This window comes from Parasteatoda tepidariorum, chromosome 8 (assembly GCF_982258835.1).
Source record: "Parasteatoda tepidariorum strain Cologne lab strain chromosome 8, Ptep-v5.0, whole genome shotgun sequence".
Classification (NCBI taxonomy): Eukaryota; Metazoa; Arthropoda; class Arachnida; order Araneae; family Theridiidae; genus Parasteatoda; species Parasteatoda tepidariorum.
The window spans coordinates 26109195-26128522 of NC_141762.1; the positions used below are offsets into that span (position 1 = coordinate 26109195).

Here is a 19328-nt window from a genome sequence, read left to right on the forward strand (position 1 = left end):
ATAGGTTATACTTTGTACTACATAGATTAAAGCAAAAACTGTGAAAAAAAGTACAGAATTAGATAAGCTCACACAGTAAAGTACTGGACGCCCGATATAGCGTTTTACAGTGACCAGGAGACTGAACAAGGGTGGTCTATTTGCAGGATGGTTAGTACAGTGTGTTCAATTAATTGCAGTTCATCGGAGAAGCCGTTTAATTTGGTGTCGGGAACACAACTTGACAGATGCGCAGATGGGTCGAGTACTCTTTTCAGATAAGAACAGTTTTAGTTTGACCAGTGATTCTGGACGCATCCATATCTGATGCATCTCTAACATCACGAAAGAACCGATTTGAAGGGAGAGGAGTATGGAATGATATTGTGCTTGATACCCATACTGATCTACACATCTTCCAAGATGGTTCAGTCGCTGGTGCCCACTATTGTACAGAGGATCTCTTTTCTCTTAACTTTTTATGCAATGTTTTGCTTGAGTCTTACTTGTGTTCTAATTGTAAGTATATAATATTTATATTGAGCTAGGAAGTGGTGAATTTAATCAAACTATCATAACCTCGCCTTCAAATAAACTACTTAAGAATTTGTTTTGTTATTGTTGTAGTTCATTTACGTCGCACTAGAGCTGCACAATGGGCTATTGGCAACGGTCTGTTAAACATCCCTGAAGATGATCCGAAGACTTGCCATCACAATTTTGATCCTCTACAGAGGGGATGGCACCCCCGCTTCTGTAGCCCGACGACCTGCAGGGGCCCCCATCAGGGGGGAAGGTGGGAGCACGATGCGCCCACTTAAAGCTTGGGGGGGGGGAATTTAGACGAGAGAATTTTTCTTTACGTACATAAATAAAAGAAGCAACTGGCCATTTTCAGGCATACATAACTTGACTACAGGTGCAGCACTATTTCGAACAAGCTAACATGGAAGGGGGAAGTTAGCAAATTTTTTTTGGGGGGATGGGGGCCACTGACGACCTGCACACGAAGTTGGGCACTTTACGGTAGAACAGTTTAACGAGGACCAATACCGCACACCCTCGGTTCCTATGCAGACTAATCCAAGTGGTCACCCACCCGCACACTGACCGCAGCCAGTAATGCTTGACTTCGGTGATCTACTGGGAACAGTGTCTTATAACGATCAGTCCAGTGCGGGACTGTTTGTTATAAGTTTTATCTTATTTACTCTGATTGATAACGTTTCATGCTGGCACGCATTTGTCATAGTTAGCGCGAGAGGGTTTAACACGTTGTCCTAAATGATGGTTATAGCTGTCTGATTTTTGACAAATGACGGCTATAGTCGTCTTTTGAGTGTCCGCCGTTTCAAACAAAAACCTCTGTTAGTGGATCTGTAAATGTTCTATAAACTGGGGTAAATCACAACCTCTTTTTTAGAAACTAATTTCTATTCCTCAGTATCAGATTCGTTGAAGGACCGGGATAGTCTGACTGGTAGGATGTTAGACTCGTGTTCCTGAGAATGGGAGTTCGAATCCCTCCGGCCGAAGATTGGTGGCTAGTGTACGTTAAATCTGTTGTGTCCTCTAAGTTCCCATAAAAAATCAATACTTCGGGTACTGAATTGGAGATTGATCGTTCTCTGGTTCAGGTCAAATTTACGACCTGTGGATGTATGAATGGGTTTAAAATTCGCTTGGTTTCTCCATCAGGCTTGCTGGCATTACCCTTGGCAATCGAAACAACAAGATTCGTTTATTTGGAAATACGGGTCACGAAAATTTTCATGACTCCCCAGTCCTGCACATTTTTAATTAATGAGGTAAAGGAACATAATTTGTATGACGTATATTAATGCATATATTTCTTAATTATTCAGTAATACATTATATTAATGCATATATTTCTTAATTATTCAGTAATACATTAAAATAAGATGTAGCATTTTAGATAACATAAATTTTTTTTTTTTGTTAAAGGAAAGGAAAAAATGTCTTGCGCAAATGACGGCTACAGCCGTCTATAGTTAACATGTAGAAAAACTGTGACAAAATATCATAATTTACACTTTCAAACATACGATTGATGCTCAGTTTCATATGGCAGTCACAAACAATTGAAAAAAAAATTGTTTCTGAACACGATCATCAAATTAAAAGAGAGCTGCTAAAATAGTACTAGGTTGTTGTTGTAATAGGAATAGTTTTGTAAAGAAGGTCTTTTTTTATTTCAATAGCATAAAGAGGGTGTAAAATAAAAGCATCAAAATAAGAAATTTTTTTAAAATTAAATTGAATCCAATGGTATTTCTGTTTACATGTATATTTTTTTAAAGTCATAACATCAATATTCATGCTAATGCGTAGTGTAAAAAACTTTTATTCTTTCTTTTTGCTTCATGAGCCTGTTTTAGCGCATTTTCATGAAAGTGTAAAAAGTTTTTTTTATTTAAAGCAAAAAACTTTCATGTTTAATGTTTTCCCATATTTTTGTTTATTATTGAGGATTTATTATTTTTTATTGTTTAATGAATAAAAAAAAAGTATTTTAATGTCATTAAAGAAAATACCTAAAACTACTTATATTTCTTTCGACATTTCTTTGTTGAATAAAGTTAGGTGAATGTTTGTGTCTTATTTATGAGTTTATGATCAAACTTATTTTCTCATTTAATATTCTATTTCAGTGGAAATATGTTCTTATTTTATTTTATAATAGTCGTTTAACAGCCGACCCAATCTTTTGAACCCAATCCAGAAGACAAGAAAACTCCTGGAAATTTGCTTTCGGGGAAAACTTTTTGATGGAACTAACCAGCATTTGTGTTACACGGAGAGGAAAAACATGAAAATCTCCCACTGTTAATCTGATGGCAAGGGGACTTAAATCTATGACTCGCCTATCACTGATAATATTTCAGGTTAGCACTGTGGTTAGTCAACGCTAGCCGGGTGTAGAATTCGTATCGACCAGCCATCGTTGGGATTCGAACTTGGCTCACCTTATTGGAAGGTGTACGTTTTACCCCCTGAGCCCCTACTGCTCAGGTGGAATTATGTTTGTTATTCTGTCACGCTCTTTTTAAATTTTTTATAATCCAGCTCTACAATAATAACAAATTAGGTTTTGGTTTTTCTGCACAAGCATATCAGGGATTCCAAATGAATATTTTATAAAGTGGCCGAGTATTTAACACTGAAATCTTCATAATTTTGTTACATACAGACAATTCTTTAAACGCCTCACCACTAGATAATCGAAACCAAATGGCATTTTATTTACAGATTTTTTAAAATTTTTTTTTTTACTGATACTGGTAAGTACTGGTGGGTAAAATCAGTTTTCCTTAATTTGCCCAAACTAGTAATTTGTTTAATTTTATAACAGCTGAAGAAAAAATTATCACAAATTCAATTTATAGACACAAATTTTTTTTAAAAAAAAGGGAAAGAAGCTGGTACTTGGTATTTTATAATCTGAACAAATTTATAAAAATATATAATATGTTTCTCAAAAATTTTTTTTTTGAAGTATCACTGTAAAAAAATTTAATTTATTAAAACTACAAGACATTGAATAATATTGAAAAAGTATGTACTGAAGTTTTTTCTTGCATTTAACTTTACTAGTGAATGCTAAGTGTTGTTTGTTACCTGATGAAAAATTCTTCTTGCACACAATACTGTAAGTGGTAGTCATTATTAACTGCTTATAGTAAAAACTAAGTCATTGTTGTATAAGACTAGCTATACAATTCCATGCTTTCCTTCCCACAGGAGTGAATTATATCGCTTTTTTTTCGCTGGCGTTATAATAACGGTGAGAGTCAATAATAGAAAATCTTGCAAAATGCATAAGATTATGGTTCTAATTTTTGTGGCAGCAAAAAATAATTATAGATGTCAGAAAATTAAATATTATATATTTATCGCTTAAACATAAGGTTTCAAACTGGACACGTGCGAATAGATAAAATTAAGATTATGGTTTTAATTTTTTGTGTTAGCAAAAAATAATTATAGCTGCCAAAAAATTAAATATTATACATTCATCGCACAAACTTAAGTTTTAAGACTGGGCACCTGAAAAAGGATAAAATTAAGATAATGCTTTTGTATTTTTGAGACAGCAAAAAATAATAACGAATATTGAAAACCAACATTTATGTATCAATTGCATAAACATTAGGTGTTTCTTCAGTAGACACATGCAGAAATCACGATGAAAATTAAAACTTTATTTTTTGCAACTCCATCATATACATACCAAAAACGAATTATTAAACAATAATTGCATAAACATTCATTCAATAGTTTTCTATTCAAGCTTGTGCGAAAATATCAAAAAAAAAAAAAAAGCATTTTTTTTGACACCAAAAAAATAAAGTAATTGTCAGTGTCAGTACTAAAATTCACATTAATTTACCTTATTTATTAATTTGCATAAACAGAAAAATGTTTGTGTAGAAATGTAGACAATATTTGTCGAACTTGGTATAATTAATTTTTCATTGATTGTTTTTTTTTTTTTTAATTTAAACGACTTAAAACTCCTCATGCACCACAAAGTATAGCATGAGGCTTACAGTTGTAAGTAAAAAACAAAAGGAGAAAAATTTACAAATTTACACTAAAAACAAAATTCCGCAAGGCCGCAAGACTTTCAATACTTTTGACCAGTTCTGATAAGACAGGTGGCCAACAAATTGAAAGACGTCTCAAATCAGTCTTTAAATTCATTCGGGCACTCGCATGGAGACTACAGTGAAGAAGAATATGTTCAGCATCTTCATCAGCATCACCGCAAGCACAAATTCCACTGGTCTGCAGATGGAAACGAAATAAATATCTTTTAAAATTTCCATGGTTTGTTAAAATTTGGGTCAATTTAAAATCAGTTGCAAAGAATTTACATTGCAAACGGTGAAAAATGGATGGAAAGAACCTTTTCGTCCAGAGCGACCGAGGCGAAGCAAGAAATTCTGCATTCCAGTCCGCAATGATTTTATCTCTAGCGATGCGCTTCCAGTGAGAAGCTGGAAGAAATTAGTTCAAGATTTTATGTAACGTCATCAAAATATTGGGTTGACAGCTAAATTTCTTTTTTTTCTTTAAAGTTTTAACAGTAGTAACATTTCATTTCCTTCGTCTTTTTCATGGTAAATTTGGATTAACCCAGAAGTCGCTAAAGTGGTTGATATCGACCCGTGGTTGGTCGATATAGTACAATTGGAAGTCGATCCGATCAAGGGGTTGATGGATGAATACCATTGCTATTCAGTCACAAATATTTTAAAATTTTGTGAGTGATTTTAAATTATGCTTTGGAGATATTGAAAATATGGCAGTTTTTTCAGCTATGGTACCCTCTTCATTCACAACACTAATGTTCGGAGCAGCTTTTGCGGCCATAGAACCATAAATAAAAGCAAAGAAAGCAAGGCTTAAATAAAAGCAAAGAGAAGTATCGAAAATGCTCTTTTTTTAAATTGACATTCCATTCTATTTTAATGTTCTGAAAATTATAAAATAACACGAAAAAAAAAGGAAAAAAAAAGAAACATAGGTTCTGAAAGAACGAAACAGTCTTTTTCGACCGATCTGAAACAATAAGCCAAAAAAACATTTAATGACAAGGAGAAAGTTGAAATCATAAAAAAGAAAATGGCAGCAACATCGTTGCCACGCAAACAGATAAGGCTGTTGAGTCGGGAATAAGGGCGATAAAAAAGTTTTGTTTCAATGGGTGCAGCGTCAGGAAAAAAAAAAATGTTTTTCTAACCACACTTCAAATTTCTTCATTAAAAACCAAGATAAGATAAGAGCTATTTGGAAAAATTTTAAAGTAGAACTTTATAAACAATATTTAATTCTTTTACAACTTCTTATTTATTTTTTAATTCGAGGCTCCACTCTACACCGCCATAGTTGCTTCTCATTTATCAAAATTTTTTTTATTTCTAAAGTCAATATATTTCAAAAAAGTAAAGATCATTTTTAAAGTTAAATATATAATTATTATAATTTTACATGAAAACACATTTTGTTAATATGGTAATCGTAATGAAATGAACCCTTACCTGGTTTTGAAAAATAATAATCTGTATTTAGAAAAAATTAAAACTAAGAAAAACAGAATGTGTGACACAATAAGAATAAAGAAAAAAGTAGTACTTTTACTCGTTATACGAGAGAGATAAGTACTTACCAATTGCAATCGAATTTTTAATTCTTCTACTGCATTTCTGTGGGCTTCAGAGCTGTCTTCAAAAGTTTAATCTTCACTATCTACAAGCTTATTCCTTACTACAGAGTAATCTTTACTACCAGTCTAACGAATATGACATTTTTTCATTCCATCTTAATTTCAATACACTTTTCTTCATACCATGGTAATGCCGTATTTACTAAGTGTCGGTGGCGAAAAAACAGCGGCGGTTGTTTTCGCTTATGACACTTTATTTATAAATAGTTTTTATTATTATTATTTTTTTAATTCTTTTTCTTTTTTAAAATATATTTAACTCTTAATGCTTCTGTGCAGTAGATCTTTTCTGTGCAGTATAAATCTTTTTCAAGAGAGTTTTTAAGCATTTATTTTTCCAGGATGCAAATTGACTATGATCAATGCAATCAACATATAAGTACATTTGATACAGTATTTCTCACTCAAAAATTTTTTTGTTATTTTTATTTATTAATTTTTTAAGAAAAGAAGATGTCGCCTTTCCATGAGGTGGACTGGGTTCGAATCCCAGCCACAGCTGGTCGATACGAATTTCGCACCTGGCTTGCACCGACCACAGTGCTGACGAAAAACAACCTCAGTGGTAGATGGATTATAGGTTAGAGTGCTCTTGCCTTGTTTCCTCTCAATGCAACGCAAATGCGGATAAGTTCCATTAAAAAGTCCTCCACGAGGGCAAGTTTTTCTCGATAATTAATCCAGGAGTTCCCTTGTCTTCTGGATTCTGTTCAAAATTACAAGACTATGGTTTTGAGCATTGGTAGCTGTAAACCCAAAATTGGTTCGGTTGTTCAAAAACCTCTGGGGGTACTGGATTGGAGATTGATCATTCTCTGCTTCTGGTCAAAATTACGATCTGTGGATGAATGGAGTGTGATTGGGGACATGCCAAACGGACTGTGACGAGTGTGTGGTTGAAGTAGTATTTTGGTCTACAGATGGCGCCACTGAAAAAACAAGAAGCGCGCAAGAATCTACTTAAAAATTCCCTTGATTTAAAGCAGGCCTGCTGGTATTGGCAAGTGGCATAAGTAACAACCACAAAATACAGGGCTGCGAACTACTACGCTTTTCTCAAAATATTCTTTATTGAGTGATAAGCAATTAAAAACTAAAGTTTTCAGAATTTTTGCCAGGATTTGAATAGCATGTTAACTTTTGAATAGTTAACATGCAGTGGTGTTGAAAATAACTTTAAATCAAATGTACGGAACAAATAACCATACATTAAAATATTTTCTTAGCCACCACTAAAAGAAATTTTCTAACAAATCGGCAGCATTAAAAATATGTATATTTGTAATGAGCCAGCGAGAATAAGTTAACAAAATTGCTGAAATGACAAGTTTTGCTTATTCAAGTATGATATATTTCTTTTCATATTTAAATTGGTGATGGATTATAGAATTTTATTTTTGATTTAATAAATTTGATTTTTAATGATTTTAACCACCATTATATGTAATGTTTAATCAATGTAATGTAATGTTTAAACAAATGTGAAAGACCCACTAATCGAATGGAATTAAAGTGCAGGCGAAATTAAAAAATTAAGAATATTTTGGGGGCCGGGATAGCCTGGTTGCTGAACTCGTTTTCGTAAAAACGGGAGTTCGAGTCCAACCGGCCGAAGACTGGGTATGTTAAATCTGTCGGTTTACAAAGTCCTCCATGTTCCCATAACAAATTATTCTTCTGGGTGAACAGAATGGGTGATTGATCGTTCTCTAGTTTAGGTCAAAATTACGATTTGTGAATGAATGGATGGATGTGTGAATGGGTGTGCCCTATTAAAGGGTGTGACGTATGGGTGGGGCAGAAGTCGAATTCTTGGCCTTAGATGGCACCATTGGCAAACAAGAACAACCGCACCCCTTCTGTCTTATTGGCCGACAACAACAACAAGAATAATTTGTTATTTCGCAGCTACTTTTAACATTGTGGGATGATAGGCTGCCTAGGTTGATCAAACATGTGCCTAGCGTCCTTCCAAAATGTCGGTTTTATTTCATAGAAGTAAGATAGGCCTATCTATTTATAACCTGATGCAAACAGTTCCTAATAATTTTCGCAACGTTTTATTTTAAATTCTGGATTTTCGTAAATTTTGGCTGTAATATGTTATTACCACTTATCTTAAATTTCGTTATGCAAAATTTTATGATGGAATTTCATAATACAATACATAAATACAATATAGAATAATAGATAATAAATACATAATAAAATACATAATACAATACTTTTACAGAATAACTAACAATTATAATAAAAATGTGGTCACAAAATATTGAGATTTAAAATTTTTAATTTCAGAGCAATGACTTATGATGTTCAATCATCAACAAAACCATCATTAAAGGATCAATCATCAATGAAGGAAACTTAATATGACAAAATATAATTAATCTTTTTTTAATAGAGCAAAAAGAATTTTTTTCTTTAAGAAACACTTTTCATTAAATTTTCATTGCTAATCAAAATTATATTTGAAATATTTAAACATTTTAATAACATACATAACAAACATACATTTTAATTACAGACGCATCAATTTTAATAAAAATAATTATGTAATTTAACCTTTTTTTTTATCTTATTTGTTTTCATTTTTCTTATTTCAAATCGTAGTTATTATCAATTTTTTGATAATGCCTTTTTTACGGCATTGTCATATTGTACATTGACAACAATATCTAATCAAAATGTCTTTCTTTTTATCTATTAGATAATAGAATGTGTAGCTTTTTCAGCATCAGTCTGACTTCTGTGATATTTATTCATAGCCATACATGTAAGAAAAGCTATGGGTGCAATAGTCGCTGTGCCTCTCGCCGTAACAACTGTCATCCTCTCCTACGCCCCATCAGGTATTGACTGAATGATTCTAAAATTAGTTTTTACTACTAGTGGGCTGCGCCCCCTGCTCGCTAACGCTCGCCAACCCTCGAAAATTGTTACGCAATCTTATATGGTTTGCATCCCAAACCCAGCTCACTACTAACTTAGGTTTATTGCAAATGCATAAAATTCTAAGAATTCAAAATAATCATTCAAATTCATATAAAAACTTTTTTTTAAAAAAAAAATTACATCTTTTTAGTAAATACTAAGTCATTAAAATAAATTTGAATTTAAATAAATGACATGTAATTCGTTAAATCTATTAGAAATGTGTTCCGTTTTTAAAAGCGCTATATGTTGAGCCACCTCAGCTAGATTTGGCATGTGACATTTTTAGCGGCAATCATTGGTCGATTCGCCGTGTAAGAGAAATAGTAACGTAAACAAAACAAAGCAAACGTTGCCACCGGCAGAAAAGAAATGCAGCCAAAATTTGGGAGCCACGTAAGAGAATTATATATATTAGATATTTAATAATGATAGTATAATAAATAAATTAATTATAAATAACTTTCTTGAGTAGGTTGTTTTTTCTTTGATTAGGCTTCATTCTACTTTATAACCGTCGTTAAACAGCATTAACAGCAAAACATACTAAGCCAACAAAATTGCTTAAAGCTAAAAATATTTCCCATCAAAAACTCTTACAAAAACAGGAAATTTTTCCACTGCTTTTATAAACGTCAAGTGTCCAATGATACTTTTGTTTTATCACCGTCGTGGAACAGTCGACCTAATCTTGAGTTTACGAGTACCGATGTATAACTTCGCAGTCTTGCAATTTTGAATTTTGAATTATTGGAAGAAGTTTGCCTTCGCGGAGGACTTTTTGATAGAATTAACCGGCATTTAAGTTACATGGAGAGGAAAACCACGAAAACACACCACGGTTAGCCTGACGGCAAGGAGACTCTAACCCATGATCCGTCTACCACTGAGGATATTTTACGTCAGCACTGTGGTTGGTGCGAGCTGGGTGTGGAATTCGAATCCAGCCATTGCTCGGATCGAATCCGGCTCATCTTTTTGGGAGGTGAGCACTCTGTCCCCTGAGCCACCACGCTTATACAACTAAGTTTGACATAGTTTGTTCGAGACTTAACCCCCGATATGAATTATGATAAAATTAACTCGAACGAAATTTTTTTGCAGAGGCTGTAGTGTGGGCCAAATGGATTATATCTTATGGTTGCATTCGATTGTCAAGATACTTGACGAAAGGGAGATTCGACTTCTACGATGTTCATGCTGAACATGATCCCATAAAAGCAAATTTTATTGTTCCCCAAGAAGAGATAGATCTGGAATCGCCATTAGAGGAGGGTCAGTTGCACAAAGTAAGTTTTATTTTATGTAAAATAATAACATTATTTTTATCATGTTTTTAGACCCTTTCGTGACGGTGTGAGAGAAATGCAATCGGAATTTCTACCTCTTTCTAACAAGCTGGAGTGTTTAAAATTCAACTGGAGTTTTGTGCCAGATAACAGTACAATTTTTTAATTATTGTTTGACTATTAAATGCAGAATATATTGCTAACTAATACGTTTTTGACTACCTAGATTGTTAAATTTAATTTCAATTGAAACTTCATAGCGGTTAACAAATTATTTTTCAAGGATTTTCCTATCATTTAGAAACGTACTTTTTATAATTTTGTTACTATCATTTTGTTGTTTGTTTTTATAATTTTGTTAGTTTTGTTTGTTGTAAATAGAATTTTCAAACAGTTGAAATTCCGATCACTTTTCGACTAGCTAGAATGCTTAAATTTCAACTGAATCTTTGTGGCATATAGCAATAATAGTTTCAATTGTCTGCTGACTACTAAAAGTAGAATTTATTTTGTTTATTAAACGAATTTATCGACAGTTAGAATTTAAATAAATTTTTAACCGAAAAAAATTAAATGACAAAAAAGTAAAATAACAAAAAACAATGTGATTGAATTTTCTTAAAACATGTTTTTTAGATAGACCAAAAAAGAGAAAATAATTTTTCTCCTGTTTAGTCTATGAAAAACGGCAATGCATAACGTTCATAATAAACTTGTAACACTACTTAAAACTCCCGCTGATTTTTGTTTTAATATTAAAGCCAACTTACAATTATAGAAGGAAATTTAATTTTTTACTAACATTTTAAATGGAATAAAATGAGGTTGTAGTATTTTTGTAGAAGTATATATCTTGAAGAAAGTTCAATAAAACAAATTCAATGCATGTCTTCAATTGCAGACAGCTGATGAAGTATTTTTCCATGGGGTAAATTCCAAATCTGAGTATCTAGTGACAAAGATAATGCGATATCCTAATAATGCGGCAAGTGCTTGGATATTTCTACAGCTAAGCAATGGAAAGTTGTATCAGCTGAAGAAGACTGCAAATTACCAGCAATCTAGCTGTGAGAAAAAAGTGTTCTCATGTGGAGGACTTCAGCTACATTATATAACACCCATGAGAGCTTGGAGAATATTTTATAATGGATTGCTGAAGTAAGTAAATTTAGCATATAACCAGCATGGTTTTCAAAAGATCCTCCGCTAAGGAAAATATAAAAAGCTACAGTTTAATCTTTTGCTTTCGGTTGGTATAGTGAGAAAAAAAAAAAAAAAAAAAGATATCAACCTGAATAACTTTCGGTCTAATGATCGGATTTTCACGAACTAAGTGCCAATCTTAATGGTTCCTGGGTTGATTTCAAATATGCTAATTAATTAGTGCTAACTATTGATTTCGTAACTTAATTACTAGTTAGCGTTAATTAATTAGCATATTTGAGGTCACCCCATGGAAACATTAAGAAAACATTAAGATTGACACATAGTTTGCGAAAATCCGATCATTAGAACGAAAGTTATTCAGGGTGATATCTTTTTTTTTGCGGACTGTACAACAAGTGCACTTTCTTTCTTTCCTCCAGACGTGGACACGTACCTAGGTTTGCAAAAACCCTTACCCGTATAGTCCACGTCTGGCTACCAGTCCAGCTCTGGCGAGCTAGCCTGATCAGTGGGAATTTATTTAAAAAAATTTGCATGTTAGATAATACATATAAAACTTCTTACAATAAAAAACAGTATTGAAAGTCTTGCAGAAGACAATGAAGTGCAACACATTTGCTTCAGAAAAAACAATTACTGAAACAATAAATGAAGAAAAAAGAACATGAACAATAAAAAAAAATGAATTTTGTTATATACATAAAAATTTAAAAAAGAGAAATAAAAAGAAAAAGAATAAAGAAAGGGTACATAAATATAATGTATCATGTTAGACAAAAAAATATTTTAAATATATGAATATATTTTTATTAAGACAATACTATATACAATATACAACAAGTGCACTATAGTATATATAAAAAAGACTCACAGTATACATAAAAAATATAATGTATATATAAATATGTAGAATAAAAACGTATCTATAGATGGCTTGGTTGTTATTTATGTATATGTGTTTATTTTTAATGATATTAAAAACATTCTGCTTGCAATTGATGATGTAAGTGTCCGAAGAAGTACAAACGTTTGCAGTCAATGCCATATTAATGATGCATAAATGGTGGAAACTATATATCTCTATTTTTATCCTATTTGCAGGGAAACAGACCATGATGGTACCAACGAGAAAATGGTATATGTTAAATTTGCTTTCATGTAAGTATGGATACCATGGATTGTAAAACCCCTAAAGCTCTGAAATGCTTTCTCCAATTTTTTCCCCTTTCTTTTCTTCTATATAATTTACACCCAAGATGTCTAAAATAATCTTCTTAGCTTTGTATTTATGTCTAAATAACCCGATGTGTAAGATTTTTTACCTAAAGAAGACGCTTCTATTTTCATATTTTGTAATGTACTTGTTACGAAAACACTTAAATTTTAAAAAATGCCGTTAAGTATAAGTTAAGTTCGAATTCGCTATTCGTTTTATATATTACATTTTGTGTTTTGTTCTGCATTTTCTTGATTTTTTTTATATTTTGTATTTTTTGTTTGATTGTTTTATTTAGTATTTTTTGTTTTATTTTACATTTTTTGCCTAATAAGTTCTAATTTTGTTCCAGTTTTTGGCGTTCCTTACAATATTGTATTGATATATTTTGCTTTGGCTATATTAACACAAAATTAGATAACATTTTTTTGATATACATAATTTTCTTGATATATTGTTCTGATAAAAAAAATTTTTGCTATTTTTTTTGGATTTTTCTGATGACGAGATAATATTTTTTCCTTATTTTGTTTCCCGTTATTTTAAAATTTTTTAAAGTATTTTTTGAAAAAAGTTTTAATATTTTTTTCTTCTTTGAAAAAACTCTTTACATCTTTTTCCATGCTTTCTCTATATTTTTAACTCGTATATATATGTATATATAATGTAGTTTTTTCTCTCTTATTTTGTAAGTTTTTATTATTTCAAAATGTAACCTTCTTATAAAATCAATAACAATTTGTATTTTCTGTCTTTGAAATTTTATTGTTTCAGTATTTGTTCGAAATGTTTCCATCGCTAAAGGTTAATAGAATAAAATATATTTCTTTCTTTTCTAGTTGGCGAGCTTCGTCGGATGTTTTCGATTTTACTTCAGACATCAGCGCATCTGCTTTAGCTAAGGGGATGTCTGAAACGAAATGGTTGAACTTTAGGCCACCTATAGAAGAGTAATTGTTTGAACGTATCTAAATTATTAAATTGTACTGTGTTGTTAACAAGCCATGACTGTAATTTATGTTGTTTCTATGTTCTGATTGTACAGGGGTTGGACAAAAATATGGAAAAACTTCGATACTATCGCTATGGAAACAATCTTTCTTCTAGCAGCAAATGTTTTGGGATATTTTTCGATTCAAAACTATTGACACAATTCGAAAAATCATGCAGGAATCTTTTAGAATCGTGCCATTCGTGCCTATGTATAATTCAGATCGTCCAAAAGGAGACGAGAAAGTTAATAACTTATTTCTAGCTTTATTAGCAGCAATTTTGAATTTATGTTTTTAGGATTGTGATAATTCTATAAGAATTTTTTGAAAATCATTCTGGTATATAAAAAAAAAGCTTTTAACTTCCAACGCTCAATTTGATCTGTGCGAATTTTGCATGGGCAAAAAGGACACTATTGCTAATACTTTAAGTATTTTTTTTTTAAAGCTGTACCAACAGTTTTGCCATGTAAAACGTTCCAAAACAATTGCTGCGATTGTTTATATAGAGATCAAAACAATTGCAAAAGATTGTTTATATAGAGTTAGTATTGAAGTGTCTCCGTATTTTTCTTCAACCTTTGTATGTTGTCAATAAATTGCGATAGAATTTTATGATGATATTTGATACATGATATTAGCATGCTATGATTCTAATTCTATGTTGTTTACCGAGTTATGTGACTATTTGGACAATATAGCTTTTTCCTTTCAATTTTTAAAAATATTTATTGTGCTTTTTTAATATTGTTCACAGATATTATTATTACTTTCTTTAATAGGTTTTCTAAGGTTCTGAATCTATATTCTCAGTCTGGAACCATATCAGGTACCCTAAGTGTTGATGGAACTGATGAATTATCAATGTATTTATTCGGTGAAAGAATTAGATATATAGGTAAGGCTTGTCTGTACTTCTTTAAACGTTTTAGACTTTTTATGGTATGTATTAAGCATTGCTCTGAATGTGGTTAATAGGCAATAGTTGGTAGAAAATTTATTATTTTCCCCAGTATTTATCTGGAGTTTGAAAAGCAATCGTGCATACTAAGATGCATTCATTAATACTTTAAATTGGTCATCAATAGTTACATTCATTAATAGTTCATTAATAGTTACATTCATTAATAATTAAAATAAAAATGGATTTGAAATGATTATGATTTAACTAGTTTCATAATTAAACAGAAATATACATTTGTTGCAAACATTTACTACTACTTATAATTTTTAAACATGATGTTTACTTTTGGCTAGAAATATTCCTTAATGTTCAGTATAAAGTGTCAAAAAGTAAAAAGCTATTTAGAAAATAGACAAAGTTTAAAGTACAGTATTAAAAGTTTTTGTTCATACAATTTTTTTTAAAATTCTAATTTCGCTAAACACTTTAAAAAAAATTATGTAATTCAGAGATGGGCTATTCTAGGCAACATTGAATAGAGAGTGTCAAAAATGAATACCGACAAAAATGAATAGGGACAAAATGAATAGGGACAAAATGAATAGCGTGTGTCTTCTGGCTGACACCCAGACAACTAATCGACTGGTATGTTTCCTTTTTCAAAATGGATGTTTACCTTACCACGCAATCTCCGGTAAAAACAGAAGCTGAAAAATACATGCTTTAATAGTACCATAATTGACAAAATGCGTTAAGCTTTTTATTTTATTTCGTTTGTCAGCACTCTTTATTAAAGGTTGGTGGGTGGGCTTTTTTTAAATTCAAATAGTGGATCAAATCTTTAAAACGTGCACCAACTAGGTGAAGATCGTTTTAAACATAAATAATTTAACAATATTATTTAAAGACAGTTTGAACAAAATAGAATGTGGAGAAAATTAGCTCCTGGTGATTTTCACCTTGTATTTTGTAATAGGATTTTTATTGTAACGTGTTAAAATCAAAACAGATACAATTCCTAAACAAATGCAAAATACCTTTTACCGAAAATATTAGCTATTATAAGAAAAAATGCAGTTTAAATATGATTATTTGTCGTCTCCGAAAACATTTGTGTACAATAAAGTTTAAGAAAAATAATAAGTTTCTACTTAACAAATTCAGAAGAAAAATTCAATTTCAATTTTATGTTAACTATTTATTTATTTTATTATTTTTGCAAAAAAATTGCAATATTTGTTGCAATATTATGGTTTTTTTGCATTATTTTAGGTGATTTTTCAATCTTGAATGAAATAGAGTTTTATCATTTGTTTGGACAAGTATATCGAGTATGGTATTAATTTTTTAAAGGCTTAGCAAAATAAAAATTTTGAGAGTCAAGGAGGATTTAAATTATTTAATCTTTTTTTTTTAAATTTTAGAATGGGAGCGTTGTTCATTTGTTTCGCATATCAATGCCTAATATAGTAAAAGAGTAAGTATTTTTTACACCGTGTTTCTATATGTTTTTAAACATAATTTTAGACCGATCAAACAAAAGGGTTAAATTTTCTCCACACTGTCTAGAGTGGTTGCAAAATTATAAGCACCGTATATCCCGGTGTATAAGTCGACCCATTATTTTTGATTGCGTGAAAGCAAAGTTTTGGTAGGTCGGATGTATAAATCGACCTCCAGAACAAGCCATACGAAATTTCTAAAATTAAACAATCTACAAAATTTTTTAAAACAAAAATATTTCACATCAAAAGTTTCCCCGCTGCTCTTATAAACGTCACGTGTTCGATGATACTCTTATTTTATCACCGTCTCTGAACTGCCGACCCAATTTTGAGTTTACCACTACCAATGTTCAACTCCGTAGCTTTGCAATTTTTTACTCAAGAAGACAAGGAAATTCCTTGATCAAGTATTAGGGAAAATTGCATTTGTGGAATACTTTTTGATGGAACTAACCCGCATTTATGTTACATGGAGAGGAAAATAACGAAAACATCCTACAGTTAGCCTGACGACAAGGAGACTCTAATCCATGATTCATCAACCACTTAGGGTATTTTGCGTTAGCATTGTGGTAGTGCGGAATTCATATCGACGAGCTATGCCAGGGACCCGAATTCAAATCCTATTGTAAAGTATTTTAAAAAGTGTGCAACTTCCAATTCTTTGGATAAGGATAAGGAGGATGTTTGTGCGACTCGACACAGCAGATGAAGATCTTGTAGAATCTATGAGGATTCTTTTCTTACATGATCGCTACTTATTACATAGCTGCCAACTTTTTCTAGAGATAGAAAAATAATAATTAAAGTTACTTTATGTAACAGAAACTTCTCAAATTTCGCCAATCTTATGATCACCGGATCTGATATATGGGCGATTGTCACGAAACATGACAATTCGGACCAAAAAATTTCTTCAAATTTAAAGTCTTCAAAATAATTTAAAAATTGTTTTGTTTACTTCTTTAGTTACACTTATTAATATCTTATAGACAGCAGTGTAGTTTATTGACATTTGCTCGAGAGAAAAAATAAAATAGAAATTCACCAAATCTTGAATGCCAGGAAAATGACATATTACCTTAGAAGTTTAAAAAACAGTCATTTTAAGTTAATAGTAAGTAACTCAACTTAAGCCTTTATGTTAGATGGACCATAAATTGCTTAAATTAATTCCTTTTATCCACTGTAGAAAGAAACAAAAATTTTTTTGTTGCTGATATGTACAGAATAAAATTGTAAATAATAATCAATCATTAAATAAATAAATAACTTTGATTACATCCAAGCATATTACAATCATCCATAAACTTGGTATTAGGTTAATATTTGCTTTCCCTCTTTACAGTATTAGCAGTTAAAAAGAATTTCTGGTAACACTTCAATGTCCTGGCATTCATAAGCCAGGAAAATGACAGCCAGGATAATGACAAATTCGCCCTTTTATAGCATATAACTTTACTTTAATTTAATATTTTAGCCGAAGACGTTATATTCTGTAGAAAACAACAGTATTTCTTAAAGTAACTCAGATAAATCTATGCAGTTTTTGTTATTAATGATTTCAGGAAGTCAGGAAAATGACAGCATAAAAACCTACTCACCTTGAAAAATTTTTGAACTAGATTTTGAGCCAGAAAATTGGTTCTTTATTCATACAACAAGACATGTTCAGATAGGAGGGTATCTAATCAATCTATTAACATAAGATATTGATTCCTGGCGCTATCTATTTTGGTTATAAATCACTAAATAAAAGTAGCCAGGAAAATGACAGATTTTCATGGGACAAACAAATTATTGTCAGAAGAAATTATTTTAAACGAAGTTTTAGTAAACAATACCCTCTGCGTATATTCTAGAAATGCTTACATAGGATAAGATAAAAAAAAATTGAATTTTGAAAAATGTATGGGAAGTTTTGAAGGTAGTTATTACAGGAAATATTGTTTATGACAGGCCAGGAAAATGACATTTTGATATTCAATTAAATTTTTTAAGTACACAAAACAGTCAATTCTAGTGCAAAGTCATTTTAAAATGCTTACAGCAATGCTATTTATAAATTTTTTTTAAAAAAAAAGTTCTTTTAGTATTATAGTATTAGATCTTGGAGCAAGGGACAGTGAATTGTCATATTTCGTGAGAATCACCCATATACGAGGCGTTTTTCTAAAGTTAGGGATGTTCGAAAACAAAAATCAAACGAAAGAAAATTTTCAGGAAATTAATTTATTTTCAGACTGTACATACGTTTTTCTTTGTGTCAACATAATTGCCAGTTTTTTTAAACACTTATAATGCCTTACAACTCGATTTAGAATACCCTCTTCATAGCAACTTGACATCTGATCCGATAACCAAGAGGTCACGGTGGCTTTCACGTCTTCTTCTTCGTTGTAGTGTTTGCCGCCGGAATGATCTTTGAAGCATCGGAAAATATTTAAATCGATCGGCTCAAGGTCAGGAATACAGGGGGAGGGTCCAAAACTTCCTAGCCCAAAGAGTCCAATAAAGCTGCAGCTGCTGATGGAGAGTCATTGTCGTAGAATAACAAAATTCCTTGTTCTTTTCGTCAGTAGCACCGTAAACTTCATATGTCTGCCGATGTTTGCAGCACACAGGTTTTTGCCGATAAAAAAAACGCATCACTAACCGTACCTCGTATGGGGCTGACGACTGAATAATCTTAAACATTTTAAAGACACATAACTGACCGTACAGGTTACCTAAACAGCTTCAACTGTGCACATTTCTTCCCAAGGAATACCGGGACAAGACGAAAGTACTCATTGCGACGTTAGCGTCATCTAGTGTACACAGCAAAGCGGTCCTTACTTAAAATAACACTCATCGTATTTGAACTATTTATCAGTTGTGACCGTTAAATTAAGATTAATTCACATTTATTAAATCAATAATCAGTTAATAAAACATCAACCTATAGAAATGTTCTTTTGATCGAAAATCGAAAGTTGGCATCTAAGGACTTACTATGCATTATCCATTTTTGGTTGAAAGCATGATCGAACTGATTGTCTCTTGTTCCAAATTGGTGCTTAAAATTAAAATATTTAACTTTGAAAAATGCT

General features: G+C 31.5%; 1 protein-coding gene across 2 annotated transcripts in view; it reads left to right on the plus strand.

Moving 5' to 3' along the window:
- The first annotated feature begins 8922 nt into the window (after positions 1 to 8922).
- Positions 8923 to 19328, plus strand: part of LOC107436906 (uncharacterized) — an 81210-nt gene continuing 70804 nt past the window's right edge. Inside the window, exons 1-8 of one of the 2 annotated variants that reach the window (XM_087150040.1) lie at positions 8923 to 9081; positions 10268 to 10452; positions 11354 to 11610; positions 12721 to 12777; positions 13675 to 13785; positions 14610 to 14725; positions 16004 to 16062; positions 16156 to 16208. In XM_087150040.1, coding sequence (XP_087006166.1) covers positions 9018 to 9081; positions 10268 to 10452; positions 11354 to 11610; positions 12721 to 12777; positions 13675 to 13785; positions 14610 to 14725; positions 16004 to 16062; positions 16156 to 16208 — 902 coding nt within the window. In that variant the 5' untranslated portion in view covers positions 8923 to 9017. The remainder of the gene's footprint in view (positions 9082 to 10267; positions 10453 to 11353; positions 11611 to 12720; positions 12778 to 13674; positions 13786 to 14609; positions 14726 to 16003; positions 16063 to 16155; positions 16209 to 19328) is intronic. The other variant, XM_087150039.1, reaches the window with a different exon arrangement.